The sequence below is a fragment of the Amia ocellicauda genome, chromosome 7 (assembly GCF_036373705.1).
Source record: "Amia ocellicauda isolate fAmiCal2 chromosome 7, fAmiCal2.hap1, whole genome shotgun sequence".
Taxonomy (NCBI): Eukaryota; Metazoa; Chordata; class Actinopteri; order Amiiformes; family Amiidae; genus Amia; species Amia ocellicauda.
Window position 1 is genome coordinate 40068192 of NC_089856.1, and position 26394 is coordinate 40094585.

A 26394-nucleotide genomic window follows, 5' to 3' on the forward strand; every position below is an offset into this window, starting at 1 on the left:
TAAAATACACAAACTGAATGTATCTCATGAAATAGCAATCTGACAATTTAGTTTTTTATAGGACTTCAAGCAAATCGTAATTTTTTAAAAATTCTATTGTTGAAAAAAGACCAGACTGATTAATCAATCAATATTGGCATGCCATCTTATTTTTCCTCCCTGTGCAAACACACTTAGTTTAAAAAACTAAATATATAAAAATAGAAATATTTTCTATTGAGTGTAATCATATTACTATAGCTGGAAATATTCAATTATTTAATAAAATAGCAAGCATGCTTTTAAAGTGTGTAAAATCAGGATTACATTTACCATATTGCTCAACAGGCCACTCACTGCCCTTAGAAACTTTGCTGCACCCCCCACAGTTCTGTCCGTGTGCCAGTTGAATAAAACAATATTAAACTATTCTAAACCATCAGAATTGTTGGTAACACTTCAACATTTTTCTATAATAGACTTCAGTCTTATTTATATACAAATAACTTGCATTAGACTAGTCAACTGTTAAATTAAGACAATTCAGTTACACTTTATAATTAGGTGCTGTGATTCCTCATTAATTAACATATGAATAGCACAGGAGTAACACATCAATACATCATGAACCTCATCTGAGTTCTGATGTTGAGCACACATACCCTAACAAACAAGCACAAATGCAGCACAAACGAATGCATATATTTTTATTTATATTCTGAACACATGGGGTGCCAACTTCACAGAGGTCCCAGCTGTCACTCCAACAGGACTCACAGCCATCTGAGTTGTATTGCACTCAGCACCGGGCCTGGAAGAGATGTCTCTGTGGGAGAGCTGTACTGAGAGGTTTGTTAACAGAAGAAGAAATCCATCTTCCAGGACCTATCTGTTGTTACACAGTCTATAGCACAATTCAAAAGAGTGCATTCCTTTATTAATGAACACAAACAATATAGAATCTGGGATTTAAAAAAATGTAATGACACATACAAAATATTTTTCAGAAGAATGAATCAAACAAAATACATTTCTGGCCTGTTAAAATGTTCAACAGACGCACAAAAACAAAACAAAAGCAGAAAACACACGTATGTGCAGTTTCACGTTTTATCCACATGGTGTCGCGCTTAAACCACCCTAAAACAGGACTTGTAAAACCTGTGCATTGAACAAGATTTTAGAATAACGGTCTGTGTGAAATGTTTGTTGCACTACATTTACAAGAACAAATACATTTTAAACATTGCACATGTACTGATCTGTATTACTCAGTTTGTACAGATCCAAGATATAATAATATATATAATTCCTGTCATGTCCTCTCTATAGTGGCGTGGCGTGGTTGGCTTGTGGCACTTTAAGCCACACTCACACGGAAAGAGACATGGATGTTGTGTCCAGACGTGTGGGATATTTCACTGTAGTGACTTCAATAAGCCACTGAGCTCTTTTCAATTTGAGAGCGCTCAGGCCGTCTGAGGTCTTCATGCAGGGCTGACACTCTACAAAACAAGAACAAAAACAGAAAGGAAGAAATGAGAAAGTAGGAAAGAAACCATCTCAGCTGCAGGAATTCCCCACCCTAGTTCTACAGAGCCCCGTGCCAGTGCGTTTTCACCACCTCACCAGGTTAAAATGATCACAACAATGAGCGCAAGTTCTTAATGGATTACAAATATCACATGAATACACACAAACATGTGAATCATGTGCTGGTGTTATCTGTGCACACACGACACCCATTCTTGGGAAGTGTTGCCGACTCTTCTCTACCCACCTGGGCGCAGTAATTACAGTCTTCGCAGAGCCTCACCAGCAGAGTGTTGAGCAGCTGGAAGAAGCAGAGGATGAACTCCATGCCCGCCAGGCCGAGCAGCAGGGAGAACAGGGCCGTGTTCCACAGCACCACGTGGGCCGGCTCGTCACAGCGGCTCCACACCGTGCGGTTAAACAGGTAACTGGGCAACAGACACATAAAAGACACACCAAGACAAGAACTAATAAAGCTACATAAATAGGCGATCAGCAGCCTGAACTCACCACACTGGCCAAACGTGTCGGTGAGTAATGTATGTATTCTTAATTCAAGGTGAAGCTGAATGGAAAGCACTAATGACACGACCAAACCCGTTTTATACTGTATTCACACCTCTGGCTTATGTATCAGCTTGCTTATTCCATTCCTCGGAACTGGTTGAAATCAACTTGATATGTTTTTCTTCTTTGTGTAAGTTATTTCTGAGCTCACAAAACTTGTAGAGAATCCCGTCCAGCCGCCACCAACTTCACAGTCACAATCAGTGTTCCAGTCATAACAAAGAAAGGATGTCCTTAAAAGGGAGGATAAGATCCTTATCGGTTGGTGAAAGGACATTTGGAACGGCCTTTTGATATTTCCATATATAGCACTGCTTGAGTTTAGCTGCCGTGTTTCAATGTCTGCCTCAGAAACACAACATTAAACTAAGACTGTGTTGATAAGGCTCCTGCAGTGATGTATACTATTGAGCAGCTGTGTTAATCTGAGCAGACCAAGCAGTATCACCTAATACATCCAGTATTATTTCCCTTTTTTCCCTTTTCAAACATATATTTTAGTGGAACACTTTACTCAGTTTTCTACATATTTCCCCCACATCCTGTCCTACTGGACCCTGATCTTGGCGTTGTCCACTCCACCCTGGAAAGAGTCCAAAGTAAAGTGTCCGGGAGCATGATACACGATAGGCCTCTTGTTTTTGAAACCTTTCTCCGGTTCTGTTGTACTGTTCTACATCCAAAAGCAAGATTCCTTTCCCAGCAATGGCACGGCTAAAGTGTACAAATGGAACAAGGATAAAAACAGGAAGCACAAACCGATACGAGGTCGCATTTAGGCGGAGAGATAGCGAAATGCAACAAATCTGCACCGCCTGAAACGACTACCGTAAAACCTGCCGTGTTACTCTCATTAACTACCATGGCTGGCACCACCCTGCAGCAGAACCCCACCTCACCTGCTGTGTGGTACAGTACCTGCCCGAGCTGTTGGTGAAAGGGTATCCCCAGCCGCTGGCAGTGCGGCAGTACGGCCCCTTGGTGAGTGCCAGGGCCGACACGATGAAGCAGTACAGGGACCCAGTCATCCCAAACAGGGGGAGCAGCACAGACCTCATCATCTGGAAGACATAGCTTCACTCAGGCCTGTCCAGATTTCCTCAGCTTAATAGTACCAGAATATGTCTGTCTTTATGTCTTCCTTTTAAATCTCTAATGTGCCCGTTTGGTTGTTGCAAAAACACCCTATTTATCACAAATATTCAGTATATGAGGCCAATGTGTTAAAATAAGAGGTCCTCAAGAAAGTTACAGAAGTGCTTTAGCTCTATCTATCTGTCTGTATCTATCTACAGACATGCTCAAATTTGTTGGTACCCCTCCACAACAAAACAAGAATAGACAATTTCCTGTGAAATAACCATTTGCACTATCCTTCTGTTCAATCTGGGGTTGATGTTCCTCTTGAGGCCGTGCCCAGGGAGGTTGGCTACAGTTCCATGGACCTTGAACTTCTTAATAATATTTGCAACTGCTGTCACAGGAACATTAAGCTGCTTGGAGATAGTCCTGTAGCCTTTACCTTTACCATGCTTGTCTATTATTTTCTTTCTGATCTCCTCAGACAACTCTCTCCATTGCTTTCTCTGGTCCATGTTCAGTGTGGTGCACACAATGATACCTAACGGCACAGTGACTACTTTCCTCCACTTAAATAGGCTGAATGACTGATTACAAGATTGGAGACATATGTGATACTAATTAAAGAAAACAAATAGTTTGGAATATCGCTATAATCCAATTATTTATTATCTTTTCAAGAGGTACTAACAAATGTGTCCAGGCCATTTTAGAATATCTTTGTAGAATGAACAATAATTAATCTCTTTTCACAGCTTCTTTGCTTTATTCTATGACATACCAAAGGCATGCAAGTATACATGATGCAATCGCTTTTAATTTCCTCACTTTTCAGGAGGAATGAAGCATTATTTCAATGAGATGTAAGGGTACCAACAAATTTGCCCCTGGGGGGAACTATTTCTTAAACGTACTATGTGAGAACCATAAGATATTGAATACTGGGACTCACCCACCTGGGACTAAACCCACAACCCTCCATGCAGGAGTCCAGAGTCCTAACCGCTACTCCACACTGCTGCCCTGGTGTTTAAATTCACTCTGTGCTTGTCAAAGTCAGTTATAAAATCTGTGTCATGGTATCTGTGAACTCTTGTGGGAAGACAGGTGGACTGACTAAGAGTCTGGGACTCACGGGGCAGCCTTTGGCACAGTCCAGGTGTCCACAGCACACTTTGCAGCACCTTCCCTTCATCCCGGACAGCACCACAGCAGGCACGGCCACCTGAAACACAGACACTGGCACTGTGAAGCACAGCAATAGCTGTAACTGTTTATTACCTTGGCCACACAGTAAAACACACTTCCTGGGAAAAAAAACATCTGGATAAATTATTTTATTTGCAACGTTACTGGTTATTCTTTTTATTAGCACTATAACTATGATAATAATGAGGAAAAGGTTCCTGCTTCAGAATAATAATAATGATAAAAAAAAAAACGTATGTTGTACCTATGTTGTGAGTGGTCAGGATACTTTCCTTATTCTCTATATGTTCAATGACATTGGGCAATTACACTTCATGGCACTTACCAGGAGCCCAGTGCCCACAGTTCCTCCAGAAAACCACACGTAACCGGTCAGCTGCCCTTCCGCGGCGTATTTGGTCTCTCCATTGGGAAAATACAACAGCAAGTTAGCCACCATACTGAGAACAGCCAGTGGAAAAAGATGAGCTCCAGTACATTTTGTGCACTGTTCAAAACACATTCTCTATCACGCCTTGACACCTGCGTTTAATAATAATAATAATAATAATAATAATAATAATAATAATAATAAATAAACTATAATAATAAACTTCAATTTGCCCTTGTGGTTCAGAGCCCAGATTAAAGTCTGTGCAGGGTTTTCATCTGCTCCCATCGGTTCTGTTTACTTCAGCTGTATTGTGTTTGTACAGGTCCATTAGTTAAACAGATTATCTTTCCTTTTAGTTTGTGTGTGCGTGAGTGAGTGTGCGCTCGCAACATTTGTGTGTTACAGCGTAATATTTTGGTTTCTATGGAGGTGCTTGTTACTTATTGGAGAGCCTATCATTTAAACTGTTATCACAGCCTTGAATTCTGCTACCTGGCCCTTGAAATGTCCTGGACATACACACAAGTACTGGTCAAGGATTCAAATTTTTTTTTTGGTTTCATTAATTGACTCAAACACAAAGCATTTTTGAAAAATGTTAAATTTTATTTGTTACAATGCATTATTTGCACCCATACAGTATATGAATATGTTTATACATATACATGCCTATTCATATTATATGTTTGTGTATATATGTATAAATGTTTACATACATATATATTCTTAAGAAATAAACTATAGCAGACTTGAACTCAGAACTACAAAGCCTCTACCAGTTTTTTTTCTAAATAATATAATGCAAGAATGACAACACTAAATCCAGTGTGTTGTTAACTGATTGGTATAACTATTTTTAAATGACTTGACAGTGTTATGAAGAAGAAACACACAATAGAAGAATAGGAGCTGATCTATCTTATGGGTGTATCTTTAGTGTGCTAGCAGGCCAGAGTAATGCATTTTTGTTCTCAAGATATTGCAAAAGAAAATTAAGACATTTCAGTCAGTCATCAAATAAATACATTCAAAATACATTAACGCCCAACTGAATCCTTCCTCATCATAAGAGCCTGGTCTACCAACAAAGGCCAAAGATGTTACATTTTTTAGAATAGCAGATTAAAACTATACAATCTTTATACATTTGTGTGCAGAAAAAAAAAAAAAAGAAACAGCCATAATCAATTCTTTGGGCTCCTCCAGGGAAAGTCTTCTTTTAGAAAATAAGCTCCTCTCAGACAGTTCCGTCACCCTTTATGAAAATAATAGTAATAATAACAAGTCATTAATACAATCTTTAAGTGATGATGTAACAGCAGGCAGAATTAAGAAATACTAATAAAACTGAGTGGTAGGTGAACAAGCTATACAGAAGGTGTGCCACAGAGCTGAGATATGAAACGCACAGGCGGCTCAATGACTCTCTCTCATCCTGGTTTGCTTGTAAAATTGCTTTCACACAAGAGATAAATAAATAACTGAAATCAAATCTAAAGTCTGTTTTTTTTTTTTTAAGCAAGTCAAACATGACACACATTTCCTGTGCCCTTTCATGCTCAAACAGGCTTTTCCTGTGACACGGCTGAGTGGACATAGTTCTTAATAAATAGACCTAATGATGATTAAATACTCAGATTGCCAAATGGTAATGATTCCAGTTCACTAACAGTTATCCAACAACGTGTGTGGTAAAATTGTTTATATGACTGACTACAAGGGTGACAGTATGAGTATTGCAGTTGTTAGTTATATATATATATATATATATTTTTTTTTTCTCTATCTATCCATCTATCTGTCTGTCTGTATGTCTGTGTCTGTGAGTGCGTGTGCTGCAGAGAGCGTTGCCCGGTGCCCCTCACCCCACAGCAGCCGCAGCAGCCGCAGTTGCCGCAGAGCGTGCCCACCAGCCCGTTCAGGCCCTGCACGGCACACAGCACGGCCTCCATGCCACTCATGATCAGCAGCAGCGAGAACAGCGTCAGGTTCCAGGGCACCACGTCCTGCGGCTCTGCACACGCATTCCACAAGGAATGGCTGGACAGATAGTCACTGCAGGAAAGACGGCCAAAGGGGACCAGTGAGATTAATGCAGGTGAAGGAAAAAAAAACTTTTTAAAATAGTTACGATTTTATATAACTTATGTCCACTGTAGCATTTAAATACTGTAGGTGTATAATAAATAGGCCATAGGATGTAATCGATGGCTTGGAAGTTCTATACTCTGTTATCTACGGAGACCAGGACTGTTTAGGTATTTCATTTGTATGGAACAATCGAGTGCAAACGTTGTTCCAACACTCCGCGGCATCTTGGTGTTTAATGATAGGATAATGGCAATGTTACTTACCCATTGTTAAAGGGGTATGTCCAATTTCCATCAGTGGTTTTGCACTTGGGGCCGTGGTTGATGGCCACTGCAGACACAATGAAGGAGTACCCTGCTCCCACCACTCCCACAGCAGCAAATATAATGGAGGTGAACATCTGCAGAGGAACAGGAAACTGAGTGTGAAACACTGAGGACAATCATTTCTCCCCGCAGAATAAGCCCATACGTATTCCTGCCTATCAGATATTCAATTGTGGATTGAAGTTTTAGTGGTTTATTTTAATTTCTCAGTGTCCTGCTGTGCGTGCCTGACTCTTACTACAGCCAGTGTTTCCGTGCATTTCCCTGGCTAGTTTAAATTCCTTATGTTCTTGAGTCCTCCACCTGCTTCTGAAGCATCAAGGCAGCTGAGAGATCAAGTCTGGTTTGACCAAGTGCACAGTCAAGGAGCAAAGACCTCTGAGCTCTACAGGTCAGGCCTCCTAACCACTACTCCACAGTGGCCCTTCAAAGGAGAAGGTGATGTTTATCCTGTCATGTGCCCGGTTTAACGTAAGACTGAAATGTCCTGATTCTGTGGATCAGCAGAACTGTGGCTGCTTCCTCTCGCTCTGTGCCTCTCGGCCTCTCGCCGCCATTCTTACCGCAAAGCGCTTGCCGCAGTTCTCATTCCCACAGCAACCACAGCAGTCGTTGTTCTTCAGTCCCAGGAACACCAGAGCTGGGAAGATCATCTGGGCAGAAACGTTGAGGCGATCAGCATAAGAAAGGGCAACTAATTTCCAACCACCACCCCTGACAATTTATGGCACTGTGGCTAATTATTAGGTTGTCTACATGCCTTTTGTTTATTCAGGTAAATGGAGGACTTCAAAAATGTAAATCAATGGAGAGACAGCATAGGTTTTGAAAATAAGAAAGTATTTGTTTTTCCACATTTAAAATATACAAAAAACGAATAGTAGATGGACTCTAACAGGAGATAGAAATAATGGAACTTTTGTTTTCAACCCCTTAAGCAGCTTTTTAATAATCCAGTAAGGTTTTTTTAGGGAAGGGATGAACCTCTTAGCATTTTTGACAGTCTGGTAAAAGTCTTAATTGTAACTTTTCTAGGTCAAGAACTAGACAGAGACAGTTTGCACTAGAGCTGTTCCTCACATGCTCACTTCTGATCTGATGCAATGACAGTCCCCTATACAGAAAATTAAAATGGCAACTAACTACCTTACCGGCTCTGCAATTAAAATGGAAAATTACAATGTAAGAAAGATTCCCATCTGTTTTTTACCCTCCCCCTTACATCTCACTCCAGCACCCTTCAAAAACCTCAACTGCCTGGTGATCATTTAAGCAATTCACTGTATCTTCCTGTTCATTTAGTCCTATTCTAACGTAGCTTTAAAATAAAAAGTAAAGAGTAAGCTTTCTTCAAATTAAATTAGACGTCGTAATTGTTCTGCTTTGTGATACATCATACATAAGCTTTAGCAGCAAGGACTGTTGTTAGAGAAGTATGGTATAAGGGAATAGAATAAAATGGAAATGTAGGCAGATAAAAAAAAATAACTTGACAAATATATGCAACTGGTAATTAATAAGTTGTAAATTAAATTGTAGTTTGAATTAATGCTTAATTTGAATTGAATTGTATTACTGCACTTTTGCAATGCTTGTGTAAACTGTAAGTCACCCTGGATAAGGGCATCTACCGATAAATAAATAAATAAATAAATAAATAGATGAATACATAATTAATAATAATACAAAATGTGTACACCTTATTGATTGTACAATGTAACCTACTCTGAGCAAACTGTTTAGGTTTCTAATACTTAAAAAATATAAATAAATACAAAATATGTATATATTAGTTTGACAGTAGGTTATACCCCTGCACAGTTAAAAACCAATTAATATTACTTTGTTTCCTCATATAGGTGGGATCCTATTTTACTCACCAGAAGTCCTGACCCAAGTATACCTCCGAAATACCACACCTCTTCGGAGATGTAGTCATTATTTGACACTGTTTTGCCTCCTGGAAAAAACAGCAAAATGTTTGCAAGGACGCAAAGAACAGCTAGAGGGATGAGTGTGATGCCAAGACATTTAGCAAAACTTCCAGAGCACATGGTTCAAGAGAAAAACAAAACCACAACGGCAAACACCAAAAGGTCTTCGGACTCTTTCCACCTGACAGATCCACAGGCAGGAGATTGATGTAACAGTTCCAAAATGTAAGATCACCAAGCTTTGGAGAGGTAGCCTATATATATGCCGATTCTCATGATGTCATTGAAACCCACCTTAAATTAAGTTTACAGCAGTTTCTTGTGCTATGACAACCATCTGTTCCAGTTAATATTCTACTACTTTGGCTCAGTTACTGTCATGCAATTTTACAGATAACCTCATCAGCTCTGGGTTATTGAACGCTGAAACTCACCTCCCCCCTGATACGCCTCCCTCTATGCACATTAAATTAATTACCTGTAATATGTGGCTCTTTTTGGAAGCATTTACATTTTTCTTGATGCACGAGAGTCAGGCTAGGCTCCTAGTGGTCAATTATTTTCATGGCTCTAGCTACAGGACGTTGTGATTTCAATTTCCCAAACTGTTAAGCTCTATATGGTTGCTATGAGAGCCTTTGACCTACAAAGTCAATCCCAATCACAGATCCCAAATTCAATTCCAGTCTGGGTTGTAATTCAGTCCTGCATCACTTATCCAATTGTGGTTGTTGTTGTTGATGTCCAGGGCTTGTCTGGTTCCATTAGGAGATGAACATTTATCACTGCTTTGGCGCCTGGGTTAATACACAACTTTTTGCCTCCCTAAAGAAAAATTGTACTATATCACTGTCCTGATAAAATAAATGTTGTGTGGAGAGGATGGCCACTTAGTGATTATTGAGAGACATAATAAATAAAGAGGAACACACACACACACACACACACACACACACACACACTGACCAAATTACAGGTTCAGGGTATTTTATACTGTATTTATGCATAGTGTGTATTTGTGGCTCAAAATAACTAGGTTTAGTTGACAATTTTGTGGACAAGATACCATATGTCAACTAATGCCTACATGAAAATGCTTTGATGTTATTATTATTAATACAAATTTCTAATAATAAACAGTACCATTGTAACAGTTGTAATACGTATTTAAATAGAACATCTTTAAATAAGTATTACAATGTTACTGTTTATTATTAGAACGAATTTAAATGTGAGTTTTGAACAGACTAAGAATAATACACTGTTTTGTGCCCACAGTACAGAACATTTCTACTTGTTCTCAGGCAGTTGCTCTGCTGTACTTGTTTAAGGTTTTATTCTAACGTGCCAGTATTGATTATATAGTTGTGCAAGCACAATGGTGCCTGTTCATTGCACCCTGCATGCTGGTAACACAGGGGTCATACAGGGGAGGTGCTGCACTGGCACACTGGCTTTGAACTGGAGTCCGGATCAATCCCAGCATGCCCGGCGGTCTGAGTCATGTGACAGGTCTGAGACACCAGAAACAAATACAGAGGTTTGATTTTTCACGGCTTATATTCTTGCAAATGAATCAAATACAGTTTGACTGAGCGGTTTTTTTTTATTGCTGATTTTCTCAAATTTGAACGGGTTACATTAAACTACAAGAGGCTTTCATGTAGGCTATGTGGAAACGAGACCTTTGATAAAACGACGTCTTTAGCTACCTGTAAATAAAAGTATGGTTTCAAAACAGATCTTTCCTATTGTGTAATTGTGCACTGATTGTGTATCTCAGGGTCTTGTATATTTTCTAGCTCGTCTACCTGATCCATAATAACCTGTCATTTAACTGCACTAAAGCAATCATGAGGTTTTGAGTGACATTTTCTTGGTCTAAGCATAATATTATTATTATTATTATTAATAATAATAATAATAATAACAATATTATTATTAATAATAATAATAAAAACACTTATTATTATTATTATTATTATTATTATTATTATTATTAAACAATGCAACCATGAAATAAAGTGAAAGAGAGAAATACAACCATGAAATAAAGTAGAACATTGAGGTTGACTTAAAGACTTATTTGCTTTTTTGTTGTGTTGTGTTGTGTTGTGTTTAGGACGCCATGTCGTCAGAGCTGAGCTTTTCCTCACGCCGCTCTCCTGTTGTGTGCCTGAATGGCTGTGTGGCCAGCAGCCAGCCATTAGCGTCTAGCATTGGCCTGGGTAAGTCTACATGTCTGCAACAATCCCATCATTATATCAATCTAATAAATATGTTCTTGGGAAAGAGCTAAAAGAAAAAAAAAAGACCTGCCAGTTTACTTCCATTAGGTCTGCAGTGTTTGGATATATTGCATGGTCTGCCATACACACAAATAAGGCAACTGGTTGTTGTAATGCTTGGCTATAAAAAGAATATCTCTGACTAGACTGTATGGATTCGCTGACTTAACCAGGGATGTAAATAAGATTCGTCAAGCGGGAAAACTTCTCCTCCTTATGTTCCTCTGTGTAGAACTGACACACAATTAGGTAATGATTACAAAACCCCCCAGGGCTGGTCTGCACAAGAACCCACGCTTCATAAACCTGACCGGGCCCAATGTGCTGTGCAGTGGGGGAGGCTGCATAGATCCCTATGCTAAAGTGTGTAGTTTTTACTAATTCCCCAAATCCAACAAGGATCAACCGCTTGGCTGAGCTAAATAATTGCAGGATATTTTGCGTTGCTAAAAGTTAAGTAGCAAAGGATTTCCTGAGATAATTTGTTTTGGGAAATGTTCTGCTTTCCTGTAACAAAGGCCTTGTTTCTGGTTATTAAACCGTCACACCCTGAAAACCGAACTGGGGGCTGAATACTTCACAATACTCTTTGAAGAATTGTATTTGTAATACCACCACTTTGAGTAGTAAATTAGAGTTATTTATTTTTTTATTTTCATTATCATCATGATTTTGCTAGGATACTGATTACGTAATTACACTAAACACAAACAGCTACCGGAAACCGAAGTTGTACAATGGGTTTAATGACTCCCTCTTATTTGCAACTACATTCAGTAGAATCCGTCTCTCCAACACACTTTAATGCTTTCTGTTACAGTTTTGTGTCAGTTGCTTTTCGGAAGCGAACGTTTATTATTCCAACATTCATTCTTTCTTTGTTTGATGTGTGTATTTGTGGGTGGGGCTTCTCTCTCGCAGATGTTTTGAAGAAGGGCGGTAACGCTGCCGACGCGGCGGTGGCGGTGGCGGCTGCTCTGGCCGTGACGGAGCCCTGCAGCACCGGGGCCGGGGGGGACTGTTTCTGCCTGTTCTATGACTCCAAAACCAAACAGGTGCACGGCCTGAACGGCAGGTGGGGAAATGAGAAATTATTCTCATACCGGGCATCTCCCGACATCTTATTTTGGTCAGGCCACATATATAGAGCCAATCCCCACTTGAATCCCCAGACAAGGTCAGGAAGGTCAGGAATGAGAGAACTTGCTTGATATGTGATGTTTATTGAAAAAAAGCTTAATGATGTAAATAATACAGGTCATACAGAAGCAGCTGAGGGGCTACTATGCTCCCTGCGTCTCTGAGGCCCTCAGGAGATTTCATGAGGAATGTGAAGAAAATCTGATTGTCTAAAGCCCGGGACACTCCAATGCATCTCCGAGGGTCAAAAGGCAGAGATTCCACTTTGCACGAACAACAATACAATTATAGAACTGTATTTTACGGTTAAAAGTAAAAACAAAAATCCCACTGAATCATCAACAGATGAGGAGGAGGTGGAGGTACAGGGTTGGGAAATTGACTTTAAATTAACACATCCACAATGTATTACAAGCAATTTTTTTCCCCATTCAAATATATAAAAGAAAATGCACTAGCATATTCTGAATTGTTTCAATACATTTGTTTTATTATTAATACATATTTTATTAACAACGTAGGCTACTAACAATATGTGCTAGGCAGCTTTGTATCTTGCAATCGTTGATTGCAAGTGGCTGGTGTTTCGTTTTGCTAATGAAGTCAGGGAATCCCTTGCATAGGAAATGCAAGCTTGCAGCATTTGCACTTTGTGAAGGGTATAAGACCTGTTTCAACACTGATCTGTGCCATGGCAGATTAGCACAGTGAGATGAGGTATTGTTTAATTAAATACTGAATATACTGGTGTAGCGGTGCTCAGTCCACTTTTTTCATTGTATTGAATAAATGCTCTTCACTGCACTGTGAAAAAGAAAGTAAGTGCCTTACTTGGATTTGTAAAATAAAAAAGTTGTAATTTTACTGGTCTTAAAATAAAGAACATTTACCTTAGTTTAATAATCATTCGTACCATAATGTGCCATAATGTACAACATTCTGAGTGATGTCACCACTATAATTGGACTGCCACGCATCTCTCAAACGTCGCATCAAAAATTGCTCTGCAATCTTGACGTGACGTGACGTGACGTGACGCCCGAATACGCGACGAGACACGCTGGTGGGTCTGGGTCCATAGATATCCGTTATTTTAAAAATTGACGCAAGGTGAAGCATCTGGTGTCTGGTGTGTCCTTGGCTTTATGGTGAATATGTTACATTTTAAAACCATCTCAGATCAGCATGACTGGGCTTGACATTTATTGATTCCAGGAAGCAGATATAGTAACAATTACATTAGACCACAAAAGAGCCAACGGTTTACAGTCGTACAAATAAGCCTGTCTACCTGAACATACTGGGAGAGCACGAGAGCACACCCTCTCAACAGCATCTATTGCTTTCATTTGCATACCTTGATCATAATGACGGTAATTTACATGATGAGATTACACAGGGTACAGCCTTTCAGTTCATCTTGTAAATCGACTTCCCAAACTAGAATGACGTTTGCATTGTAATCGAAGTCTGTCCCAGACGAAAGTGATCAAAACAGTGGTCATTCATATTATATTTCTGCCAGTGCCAGAATGGATTGGGTATGCTAATAGTTACACATTCCCAGCCTAAATGAACAAGGTTTATAACAGATTTTCTAATACCTCGCTTATATCACGTAATACTTAAAATCGGTGTAGAAATTGTAACACCATTTTCCTTACAGGAACACTGCACTAAACTCAGCAAAACTGCTTTAGCCTGTACGGTGTGTTATTTTAAAAGTGCCAGAGGCTCAGAAGAGTTGGTAGATAGTTGAAGATGATTTTATGGTCCTTGCTGGTTAAACCCTAAACCAATGCAGGTCTTATAAAGATTAATGTGTCACTTTAAACAAAAACTGATTTGTAGTCTGTGGTAAAAAACAGACATAGTTGTGAAAACAGATTGGCTGATCACTCATCTCGGTGTCAGGGAGTCTTTATTGCTGGGAAATGTTTTCACTGTGTAAAATAAACACACCGCCACAGCTACACAAAATATGGATATCCGATATCAGTCTCTGATAGATTGACTGAAGTCACTGGTGTGCCTGAAGAGATTTGTAGTTGCAAATATAGATGTGTGTAAAGATAGAGATAGTATGTATTTTATAAATAGAAAAATAAATAATGAAATCATTGTTTGCTAAATGTCTAAATGTCATTGGCAAGCGTGCTTATTCCACTGTGTAATCCACAGCACTGCCACCATGTGTGTCTCGCTGATGACCACAATGCCGTGCGGTTTGCTCTCTCCCTGCAGTGGCCGATCCTCTCGCGACCTGACCCTGGCTGCGATTCACAGACTGGGATTTAGCGAGTCAGAACCCATCCCACCCTTCCACGCCCTGAACGTCACAGTGCCTGGCACGGTGGCAGGCTGGTGTGACACCGTTGAACAGTTCGGCAGCAAGAAGGTACGTAGTGGAGCTCATCGGGAGGAACTCGACAATAAACTCATATTAACACAGATTCATGTTAACAGAGTAGCAGTAGCCTGGTAGCAAATCTGTCTAGCAATGTGTCTGCTAAAATTGTCATTATCCAGTTTTCTGAAATGAAAAAAGGATACGGCCAAAAACTGATCCTTGTGGTACACCGTACTTAACCTCAGATACATTTGAGCAGTTTTAATGAATCTGTATGTATTGGAGTCTTTTTGTTAGGGATGATTTTAACTAGGACAGAACCTGGTGAGATAAGCATGTGCTCCACCAGTATGCGTACCAGATCCGCTAAATCCTTATTATCTAGGCATTTTTTGCAGGGAAAGTTATCATTGTATCTGGTGACTGCAGTCCTGCTCTTGCTCTCACAGTCGCGTCATTTTCCTTCGAGTAAGAGTGGAAAAGATGTACGCAGTCATGAAGTAACTGTGAGTGCGCTGACTTTGGTTCTACTGTTACTAATGACAATGGGACCAGAAGATATTATTATCCAGAGAATGTGTTGAACGGCATTCAGGAAGCCCCTTCCCAATCTCCAGTGCCAAAACTCCCAGTTTAGAACACACAATGGAGTGGAATTCTTATTGAGCCTTGACCCAACCATTTATGGATATTTAGTAGGCCTTTATATTTATCGCTCCACACAGGATTTCCCGCTCGCTAGGGGTTGCAAGTATTTGTTTGTTTTTTTGTTTGTTTTTTAACTCCCATCTCCTCTGAGCTACTGAAAAATACCATACTTTTAGCAGTGCTTTTTTCTTTCTTAGCATTTATTTTTAGACTTTCTATAACCTGGGCACGCATGGAATGTTGCAGTTTTTGCTCTAATAGCTTGGAGGTCACGTTATATTGTTTTATCCTTTGTAGCCTCACTGCAGCTTCACTGACCGAACAATGCACGGCTCCTGAATCAGTTCTATGACACAAAAATCGTTCTTCTCCTCAGCCCCCGAGAGTCTTGCATTCCTCCTGAAAAACATATTTTGGTAATTGAACTGTTCACCTGAAAACACTGAACCTCATATGACTGTCTTTTATTTATGTATTTGTTTCTTTATTCTTTATTTAATTAATTAACTTAAACATACATTCCATCTACGTTTCGGCATTGGCTCCTTCCAAAGCATCTGGCTGTGTGTCTGAGGTAATTAACCCCTGTTTGTGCTGCAGCTCTCCCTGCGTGACATTCTGCAGCCTGCCATCGACCTGGCCGAGGGGGGTTTCCCTGTCGCTGACATCACGGCTTATCACTGGGCCAAAGGGGCAGCGGCCTTGGAAAATTCGGGAATGAAGCTTGGGGGGAATTTCCTGATAAAGAACCGGCCGCCAAAACATGGGGAGGTGTTCACAAATGTGGCTTTGGGTCAGACGCTCAAGGTAATCAATTCAAGCTGATTGAGAACATGCTTTGTTCTTTGTTTGCATTACATGTGATTATGAACGCATAATACAACATAACCTCAATCACATCTGTTAGTTATTATATGACAATATTATATTATTAACTGGTTCCTGTTTTCCCCTTCCTTTTTTACTTTTACTGATGTTTTTTTGTTTGTTTGCAAAATGGTAAAACCTTTTTTTTTTAAATATTGGAGTTAATTTCAATTATTCTTCTAACATCCTAGTCTATAAAACATTTTATGATTGTCAAAAACTAATTAGAGAGATTAACTTTTTTGGCCACTATCTTATGAGCTGTTTCTTTCATTGGTATTCAATTCATAGAGACTGTTAGCATGTAGGCTAAGACTTATGATACATAACAGCCGTTCTCAAACTGGGGCTTGTGAGAGCGTTGTAAGGGGCCCATGGCAAAATGCCCCCCCCTCACAATTTTTACTGTCAACGCCACTCCCCATCTCCCACTCTCGCAAGTTTCTACAGTCATCCTTTGGTAGGTGGGGGTCTTCAGCCACAATCTGGGAGGCATCGGGGTCCCTGGGTCAAAAATGTTTGAGAACCACTGATCTATAAGTCTTATGAGCCTATAAGTGTGTTACAGCTTACTCCATGAAAATCACACAATGGATGCAGATATGCCTGGCATTATTTCCCTTTTCTTGGTATACGTTTAGCTGTATATTTGTTCATTCTATCATTCCAGTATCACAATGATGATGTTACTATAGGGAATAATTAACTCATACTGTCACGTTTTACAAGAGAGAGGCCAACACAATTGTGAATGGATATGAAATCAATTATACCTAGAGTCTCAACATGCTGAGGGAAAGTGCAGGTTAGTTTTCATTTTCCCCTCATTGCAGGAGCGGTTTAAAGGCAGGAAATCAATTTGGTCAGTTACCAGCTGGCAGCAGTCTTTCTGTGTTACAGGATGTTTAATAGAACTAATGAACTGCTTTAGCTTTTACAAAACACAGTGTTTATACTGGAGAGTTCAATTCCCCTCTCAAAATTCGTGTACAGTTTGTGTACAGCTGTTGTTGGTCTTTTTGTTGCTTTTTAGTTTTCTCTTTTACTTTTGGGTTTTGAATCACAACCTGTGTTTTTTTGCAAGCCCCATTCCTTAACTTGTAGCACTTGAACAAAGCTGGTTTAGTTTTTGTGAGCTTCTGCAGTTGTTTACTGTAAGTCTTTCTCTGTATTTATTGCTTAACAACTGCCTCTCCTGTGTGTCATAGGTCTGTGCTCATTGACAAATTAGGGTGACGTTACCAGTAATCATAATTAATAATGGTAATTAATGTACTACCATCTTGCATACCCATCTAGGGCTGGGCATGAGGTATCTGGGTTTGGTGTAATACACGGGAGTGCCCAGTCTTCTGATTGCTCCTGACTCACAGCAGTAATACAGGGCTTGGAAAAAAGGCATCTTGACAGTTTTAAATCAGTAACGTGACACACTGGGATAACTCTGGTAACAACTTAGTTGATACGTTTGTTTCCAGTGTTAAAAGTACTGTGACATTCTTTGGTTACAAATGTCAATGAAGTTTGCTTTCCGTTGTTACGAACACTTTGCTGTAAGATTAATTGGCTGTAAGCATTTTGTGGTCTGAGTCAGCCAGTCAGCAGCTGTTTTCACACTGCACCATCTAATCCCGGGTTGACTGGATGTGGGGTGGCCCCGGGGTGACTCACCCCTGATTTCAGCCCTGCATTTACATTTGCCTTGCCTACAGTACATGGGTTATGATTCACATGAACATATTTGAACCAAAGATGAGTTCATCTCAGCCTCAGAGTTTCATCTCAGGTTGAAAATTACAATGTGAAAGTGCTTGATTTGACCCCTGGTCACCCTGGGTTCAACAGTGTGAAAGCAGCTAGAGGCTGGATCTGGGGTCTCTGGAGCTTTTGCTGCACTGATCTGGTGCTCATATAAACAAATGTCAAAATCATTGAAAGGGGAGTTTAACAGAAAAACTAATTATTCAGGGTAATGTAGGCTTCCGTTCAGGATTTTTTGGTGTTACAGTGAGGGAAAAAAGTATTTGATCCCCTGCTGAGTTTGTACGTTTGCCCACTGACAAAGAAATGATCAGTCTATAATTTTAATGGTAGGTGTATTTTAACAGTGAGAGACAGAATAACAACAAAAAAATCCAGAAAAACGCATTTCAAAAAAGTTATAAATTGATTTGCATGTTAATGAGGGAAATAAGTATTTGACGCCTTCGACTTAGTACTTGGTGGCAAAACCCTTGTTAGCAATCACAGAGGTCAGACGTTTCTTGTAGTTGGCCACCAGGTTTGCACACATCTCAGGAGGGATTTTGTCCCACTCCTCTTTGCAGATTCTCTCCAAGTCATTAAGGTTTCGAGGTTGACGTTTGGCAACTCGAACCTTCAGCTCCCTCCACAGATTTTCTATGGGATTAAGGTCTGGAGACTGGCTAGGCCACTCCAGGACCTTAATGTGCTTCTTCTTGAGCCACTCCTTTGTTGCCTTGGCTGTGTGTTTTGGGTCATTGTCATGCTGGAATACCCACCCACGACCCATTTTCAATGCCCTGGCTGAGGGAAGGAGGTTCTAACTCAAGATTTGATGGTACATGGCCGCCCCGTCCATCGTCCCTTTGATGCGGTGCAGTTGTCCTGTCCCCTTAGCAGAAAAACACCCCCAAAGCATAATGTTTCCACCTCCATGTTTGACGGTGGGGATGGTGTTCTTGGGGTCATTCCTCCTCCTCAAAACACGGCGAGTTGAGTTGATGGCAAAGAGCTCGATTTTGGTCTCATCTGACCACAACACTTTCACCCAGTTCTCCTCTGAATCATTCAGATGTTGGCAAACTTCAGACGGGTCTGTACATGTGCTTTCTTGAGCAGGGGGACCTTGCAGGCGCTGCAGGATTTCAGTCCTTCACGGCGTAGTGTGTTACCAATTGTTTTCTTGGTGACTATGGTCCCAGCTGCCTTGAGATCATTAACAAGATCCTCCCGTGTAGTTCTGGGCTGATTCCTCACCGTTCTCATGATCATTGAAACTCCACGAGGTGAGATCTTGCATGGAGCCCCAGACCGAGGGAGACTGACAGTTATTTTGTGTTTCTTCCATTTGCGAATAATCGCACCAACTGTTGTCACCTTCTCACCAAGCTGCTTGGCGATGGTCTTGTAGCCCATTCCAGCCTTGTGTAGGTCTACAATCTTGTCCCTGACATCCTTGGACAGCTCTTTGGTCTTGGCCATGGTGGAGAGTTTGGAATCTGATTGATTGATTGCTTCTGTGGACAGGTGTCTTTTATACAGGTAATGAGCTGAGATTAGGAGCACTCCCTTTAAGAGAGTGCTCCTAATCTCAGCTCGTTACCTGTATAAAAGACACCTGGGAGCCAGAAATCTTGCTGATTGATAGGGGATCAAATACTTATGTCCCTCATTAACATGCAAATCAATGTATAACTTTTTTGAAATGCGTTTTTCTGGATTTTTTTGTTGTTATTCTGTCTCTCATTGTTAAAATACACCTACCATTAAAATTATAGACTGATAATTTCTTTGGATCAAATAATTTTTTCCCTCACTGTATCTAGAGTTAGGGCTAAGGCTGTTCTTGGGCCTTAACATTGGAAAGGTAACCTGTGGATTTAATACAGTTGTTTATGGTTTCACATCTCTCCTTTCAGCATAAACTTTTCAGAATAAATATTCTGAATATAATTTACAGTTTAGGTTGAAAATCTCAAACAGGAAGAAGGAGATTTCAAAATTAGAACATTTGGCAGTAGTACATTGCTTTTGAAATATTATTTTAAGTCATATTTGGGGACTAGATTTAATTGTGGACTTGGAAAAGGATTAGGTTGAATCCAGATAAGGATTAAGTCAAAGGTAGGAAACCTGTACTTACATTCTGATTGTTTTTCAATAACTCTTTAGATTTAGGTAACTTGGAAACTGTTATCACCTTGTGACAGGCCGCTGTCTGTCACGGCACGGCTGCTGCTGACGTCCGCTGATGAGGTGCGCATGTGCCGCAGCTATATTGTCGCTCCCTTGCTAACAGGCTGCAGACAATGAGCACCGAAGCGATTGTGACGTCAGCGGCAGCTGTGCCCTCTCTATTTAATCCCTCTCCCTCCCCGACGGAGGCAGCTAACCAGAGAGGAGAACTGCTAGTACCCTGACCGTTAATAAAGCCCGGACACTACCGGAATTCGAGACTCTCTCTCTCCCCTTTGTGTCCGGCGTTCACACACCTATACAGCACCACTGCCCATGGAGAGATAGTATCACAAGCACTTTTCCTTTACTGAATTATTATTTTACACACATGCACTGCATCTTGTATGATCACTTTTCTGTCTTCTTTTTTTTCCTCTCCACAACGCACCGGTGTGCTGCTGCAGGAGATCGCTCAGCATGGGAAGCGAGGGTTTTACGAAGGGAGGATAGCGGAGGCTATCGTGGATATTGTCCTTGATAACAGCGGAATCTTGTGTCTGGAGGATCTCAGGAGCCACGGCAGTGCCAGGGTTACACCTATTTACACAGATTACAAAGTAAGCAAGGAGTGTGATGTTGTGGATCATGGCCACTCAAGGCACACGGTGTCTTGTTGGCTCTCTGATGTTTTGAGTCTAGAGGAAAGAGAAACTTTTTTATTTTTCCATCAGTTCTGGCCCCAGTAGTAGTCTGTTAAATAAGAATGTATTCCCTGAGCTTCGAAACCCTAAGTAATATCCAAAGAAAAAGTGTGACTCACGTCATTTCTTCCCAAGGTTAAAGAAAACTGCATCAGGGAGTTTAGGGAGTGTAGATTTCAAAGTTACAGAGAGCAACAAAAGACTGTGACGTGTTCTGTTGAGGTTTTCCATGTTTTGATAGCATTCAGTTTTGTCAACATTATCACAGCTTGAAATATATTTTTAGCAAATGACACACACTCGTATTCAAACCCTGCTGCAGGCCAAAGAAATTTGTTGTTTGTTTGTTGATGGTGAATATGTGGTTGACTCAACTGATCACAATGTGCAGTTTCTGCTTTGCTGCTGGTGTTTTTTCAGGGTGTGAGACTCTGGGAAATCCCTCCGAATGGCCAAGGAATAGCGGCCCTGATTGCTCTGAATATATTAGAAAACTTCTCAGTCAAAGGTAGAGTTCACTTCACCTTGTCTAAACTACCATGTTCCATTCTGCCAAAAGCTACATGAAAAAAAACAATCACCACATAGAACAAATACTGATTAGTGACACCAGCTTTTGTGTATACACTTAAACTTCTATTTTCTCAGGTGCCTCGTCAAACAGTGCCCTACAGTTTAACTCATTTGTGCTGGGAGTCATATCGTTTCAGGGGAAGTGAAATGTATGATAAACATCATAATCTATGTTAGCAAATGCGTACATTAAAGGCCGCTGACTGTGCTCTCTGTTCTATGTTTATTTACAATTCAGTCATTTAAAGTCAGGTCTATAATGGTTTTTATAAGGTTATTGTATCATTCAATGAATTTTGGACAACACTGTTTGCACAATGTACTGACAATCACCTGTTTACTTTTCCTCCTCATAGAAGTCTTTATAAAAAGCAAAGCAGAAGCAGGCCTCACTGCACTTTACGGCTTTCTCACTTGAACCTCTTGAACTCATTTGAGATTAATCGTTTGACCCAATTTTGGTTTATCGCTGCTTAACAGAGATGGGCCACAACAGCGCTGACTACCTCCACGTCTTGGCAGAGGCTCTAAAGCTCAGTTTTTCGGACACGTTCCGCTATTGCGCCGACCCTGAGAAGGTGAAGGTGCCGGTGGAAGCCCTTTTGTCAAGGGAGTACTGCCAGCAGCGTTCAGAGCTTATCGACATGCAGAAGTAAGCTCTTATTTCGTAAGTCGATAAAATAAAAAAGGATTAATTGCTTTTGTCAGCATGGTGTTGAGTAAGTGGAAACCTGGCATTACGTCTGAATAACCGCCTCTTTGTTTGAGAACAGTAAAATTCTATTACTGGGCGCATCACTGTGGCCACGGTCTCCACCTCACTGAGGTGGCTGTTAGTGCTAGGCACTCTGTGTTTGCTTAAGATAGCAGTGTTGACTCACCTTTGCTGTAATCTCTGTCTAAAAAAAGCATCATAAGCCTGCCTGTTTGGGTTGTATAATATGTAGGATATATTGATTTAGCCATTAATGAGAGTCATAAGTTTCAGCAGACTTTAAACTTTTCAGGTTGCTAGTGTGAACATTGTCAAGAGTTTTCTTATCCTGTAGCTGTGACAAAGTCAAATAAAAAGTGATATTCTTCATAAGCTGCTATAAATAATGCTCACAATGTGTTTTTTTTTGTTTTGTAATGGTTGTCACCCTGTGAAGCCCATCGTTGTCCTGCTGTATTAGGTTGCCTCCATACCTGACCTTTAGTATGTTGTGTACACACACAAAAAGCACAGAAGGAAACTACATAACCTAAAAACTAAAACATTACACAATGCTTGAAGAAGCATGTGAGGTCATTGATGTCTTTGATCTGTAAATCTATTTGCGCCCCCAGAGCAATTCAACACTGCAAGCATGGGATGTCAGCTGGAGGAGACACTGTCTACTTCTCTGTGGTAGACAAGGAGGGGAATGCCTGCTCATTCATTAACAGTAATTACAGAGGCTTTGGAACCGGCCTGGTGCCAGAGGGCTGTGGATTTACTCTCCAAGTAAGCTGTGCATGTCCTTAACAATACAGTTGGCAGAGCACATACAGCCTGTGAGACTGGGGTAGCAATCACAAGGCCCAATCACAAGACAAGCTTTACAGTCAGTCAGAACTGGAATATTGGTTCACGTAGGTTGTACGTATGAAAACAAATATGGGAGGATTATGACAGTATTGTCATCAGATTATTATCTGTAATAGTCTGAGTCTTTTTATCAGTAAGATTTTAGTTTTCTTTTTCAAGTTTAACACAGGTAATAAAATCAGTTAAGCTAACAGATTTATTTTTCATTAATTTAATTCAGTGTTTTCAGGCTAGAAATGTTTTCAACATGTTTGTTGTCAGACAGGGTCACAGATATGACAGGGTTGTAGCCAGAGCTGTGCAGATTGAGGGTCCCACACAACTTGGTCATTGTTTAAGAGGAAAGACAGGGAAGCACTGCCCTTGGCTTAAAAAGATAAATTCTTGAATTACTGTTGATCGTTTTCTGCATGCATGTATCCCACACCCTGAACTCTCAGTGAAAGCTGATGATCACAGTTGACCTCTTAAAAAATTAAAAAATATTCCAGAGGGTAGGTTTCTAGTAGATATCAGATACATTGTATTACATTGATAGATTTTATGTAGAATTTAAGAGCAAGTAACAGTTTTAGGTGGATTTTCTTCACAGTGTGAAAGTGCATTTCCAGTGAAACGGGGCCCACTCAGGAAAATAGGCGTATTGTTAAACAAAAGAAAACAAAAAATGATTCTCTCTGGAGCTCTGCTTTGTTGACTGGTTTCCTGTGGAAAGAATGACTATGAGCGATACACATTTAACTCCTTGGTCACTGAGCACACCAGTTCTGGTCAGCCACAAGCATCTCTGTTTTTATCATTGTCGTTATAGAACAGGGGGGCCGGATTCTCTCTGGACCCTGACCATGGAAACTGTGTAGCTCCAGGGAAGCGGCCCTACCACACCATAATCCCGGCCCTAGTGACTGACATCGAGACAGGGGGGCTGCTGTGCTCGTTCGGGGTCATGGGGGCCTTTATGCAGCCGCAGGGCCACGTGCAGGTACAACAATCACAGCAGGGACTTGGCCAACAAGAGAGAATGGCAGTTGGCTGTGAGGCGAGAAAACATTGTTTTTGTGAAATCTAGTCTTCTGAGATCCCGCATGTCCTCTACCAAGCCCCTACCATCCTTCCCTGTTGCATCTGTGGCGTAGCTGTAGATAAGAAACAAAAACATAAATGATTTACAGAAAAGGATTCAAAATCTATTTGAAGTCATTCTCCCTGTCAGTGTAACCCCCTCCCTCACCACAACTTCCCCCATTAATAACTGTTATGGAGGTTAGAAACCCTTGTACTCATGAGGTAATTAAAAAAAAAAACTAGAAAGAATGAATCATGATGGTGCAATTCGGATGATATCAGTTGAATTAATGAATGTAATAACTGGACTTTCTCCAGGTCTTCATATTTCCTGTTTTAAATCTTATTAGCACCCAATGGAATGTAATTTCCTTACTTGGTTTGTAGCTTATACTACCTTTATTATGATTACTTTTTTATGTATTATTATTATATATATCCTAGATTTGCTTTGCCATTGACTGAAAATCTACTCATCAGGAATCATGGAACTTTTTGTCAGAATATTGTTTGGCCCGAAATTTCATGGAACAACAGTGCCAGTGAAATAGATGTAGTAGAAAAAAACTGGTTTTATTTTTGTGATTTCCTCAGGTCTTGCTCAATATGATGGAATTTGGAATGAATCCACAGGAAGCCCTAGACGCACCTCGCATTTGTGTTCAGTACAACCCACCTGGTAAGTCAATAGCAACACCGATACATCATGAAGTACTAGCGTCACGGGCTGAACACCTGATCACTGTGCAGAATGAAACACAAACCCAGCTGGAATGAGTGTGCCGGCCTCTGAAGAATTTCAGCCCTCATTATAGGCCCTCCAGTACATGTTTGTATCAAGTATATGTTTGTAGTCAAGCAGCAAAGTTATACAAGTGAGGGACACACTGTGTATTAATTATGAGATAACCCCCTGATTTGTCTTTGTGGCAAAGCCGTTCTGGTTGCTTCCATGTAGCAAACCCAGAGAAGTAGATGTTTGAGTCTTTTTTCTCATGTCCGCACATCTTGGGTTTTTCAGGGAGTGTAAAACAGGGTACTTTCGGACTGAGTAGCACAGCAGTCTTACAATATTTATAAAGTAATGTTCAATTTCTCAATTTGAAAGGGATTCAAGAGCTGAGACTCACAGCACCCACCATCTCATTAATCATTTTACATACAATGACTAGCATATCCTGTTGTAATGCCAGTGAGTAAGCAGAATTCGGTAAGCCCTGTTCCTAAGGGAGTGAAATGGGGTATTTTTTTGGGCTGCAGGGACATGGCAGGTGTTGGTGGAGGAGGGCGTGGGGCAGCACGTGGTGGGGGACTTGCAGAGCCGGGGGCACCAAGTGCTGTGGCCCCTGTCCGGTCACGCCAGGTCAGAGTTCGGCCGTGGGCAGGTCATCGCTGAAGGCAACTGCTGGGAGCGGCCATGTGAAGAGACTAACCGCGCACACAGGGTGCTGTGGGCCGGCTCAGACCCCAGGGCTGATGGCTGTGCTGTGGGGTATTAGGGCGCCAATCTGAATCTTTGATTTTATCTTACAGATTTTGTTTTCTTTTTCAAATTTAATACAGGTGTTATTACATGGTCTGTAGTATAATTTCATATTTTTACATTTTAATCAAACTATTACATAGTTTGTGCTTTTATACATATATATGCACATACCACTACAACAGCCAAATAGTATTAATACCAAATTACCCTATTCGGGGTACTTTCTCATTTTTGCACTTTGAAGAAAATCAATGATGAGCATTTCTACCATATTTGTTTAATAATCATATATATTTTTTTAATTACACATTTTAAACTGCTGTTCATCTGTTATTATTATTTTTAATATAATCATGAGAAGGCGAGAATTAAAGGTTTAGAATCCAAATCCTCCTGTGACTTTGTACTGGATGAAGCAGTAATTGTTAATGGGGTGGATGGATGGAATCCAGATTCTTCTAGTCAACCAAACAGATGTATTAATATGCTAGTGATTTTTATTTTATTTTTTCTAAATCTCTTTTAAATACCACATTATATGAATGACACATGTACACAACTATCTTGTACAACAATCATGAACATTATTTTTCTGAAAACTGAAACTGAAATCATGCATTATTTTGAATAAAATATTGACATCCGCAAGCCAAGTGTATTATATTTTTTTTCATCCCTGATGTTAATTGTAGT

At 40.3% G+C, this 26394-nt stretch overlaps 2 protein-coding genes and 1 long non-coding RNA gene across 4 annotated transcripts; 1 reads left to right on the plus strand and 2 right to left on the minus strand.

The window, feature by feature from the left end:
• Positions 1-669: 669 nt before the first annotated feature.
• Positions 670-3134, minus strand: LOC136753452 (uncharacterized). 2 transcript variants are annotated; one of them, XR_010817432.1, is made up of 3 exons: positions 2132-3124; positions 1760-1940; positions 670-1484 (listed from the first exon to the last, which is right to left on the minus strand). It is a non-coding gene; the product is annotated as an uncharacterized LOC136753452 (long non-coding RNA). The 2 variants fall into 2 exon arrangements; XR_010817431.1 differs by having other exon boundaries at positions 1760-3134.
• A 2192-nt stretch (positions 3135-5326) lies between these two features.
• On the minus strand, positions 5327-9359 carry tm4sf4 (transmembrane 4 L six family member 4). The gene is made up of 5 exons (XM_066709568.1): positions 9039-9359; positions 7722-7811; positions 7096-7232; positions 6607-6796; positions 5327-5996 (listed from the first exon to the last, which is right to left on the minus strand). Exons 1-5 carry the CDS (start codon positions 9210-9212, stop codon positions 5979-5981), a joined length of 609 nt encoding a protein of 202 aa, XP_066565665.1. The 5' UTR covers positions 9213-9359; the 3' UTR covers positions 5327-5978.
• Positions 9360-10577: 1218 nt separating this feature from the next.
• LOC136753450 (glutathione hydrolase-like YwrD proenzyme) lies at positions 10578-26349 on the plus strand. Its single transcript, XM_066709567.1, has 12 exons — positions 10578-10632; positions 11215-11320; positions 12302-12455; positions 14765-14918; positions 16119-16325; positions 20771-20923; positions 21428-21515; positions 22061-22232; positions 22910-23066; positions 23962-24132; positions 24810-24894; positions 25476-26349. Exons 2-12 carry the CDS (start codon positions 11221-11223, stop codon positions 25712-25714), a joined length of 1680 nt encoding a protein of 559 aa, XP_066565664.1. The 5' UTR covers positions 10578-10632; positions 11215-11220; the 3' UTR covers positions 25715-26349.
• The last annotated feature ends 45 nt before the right edge of the window (positions 26350-26394 follow it).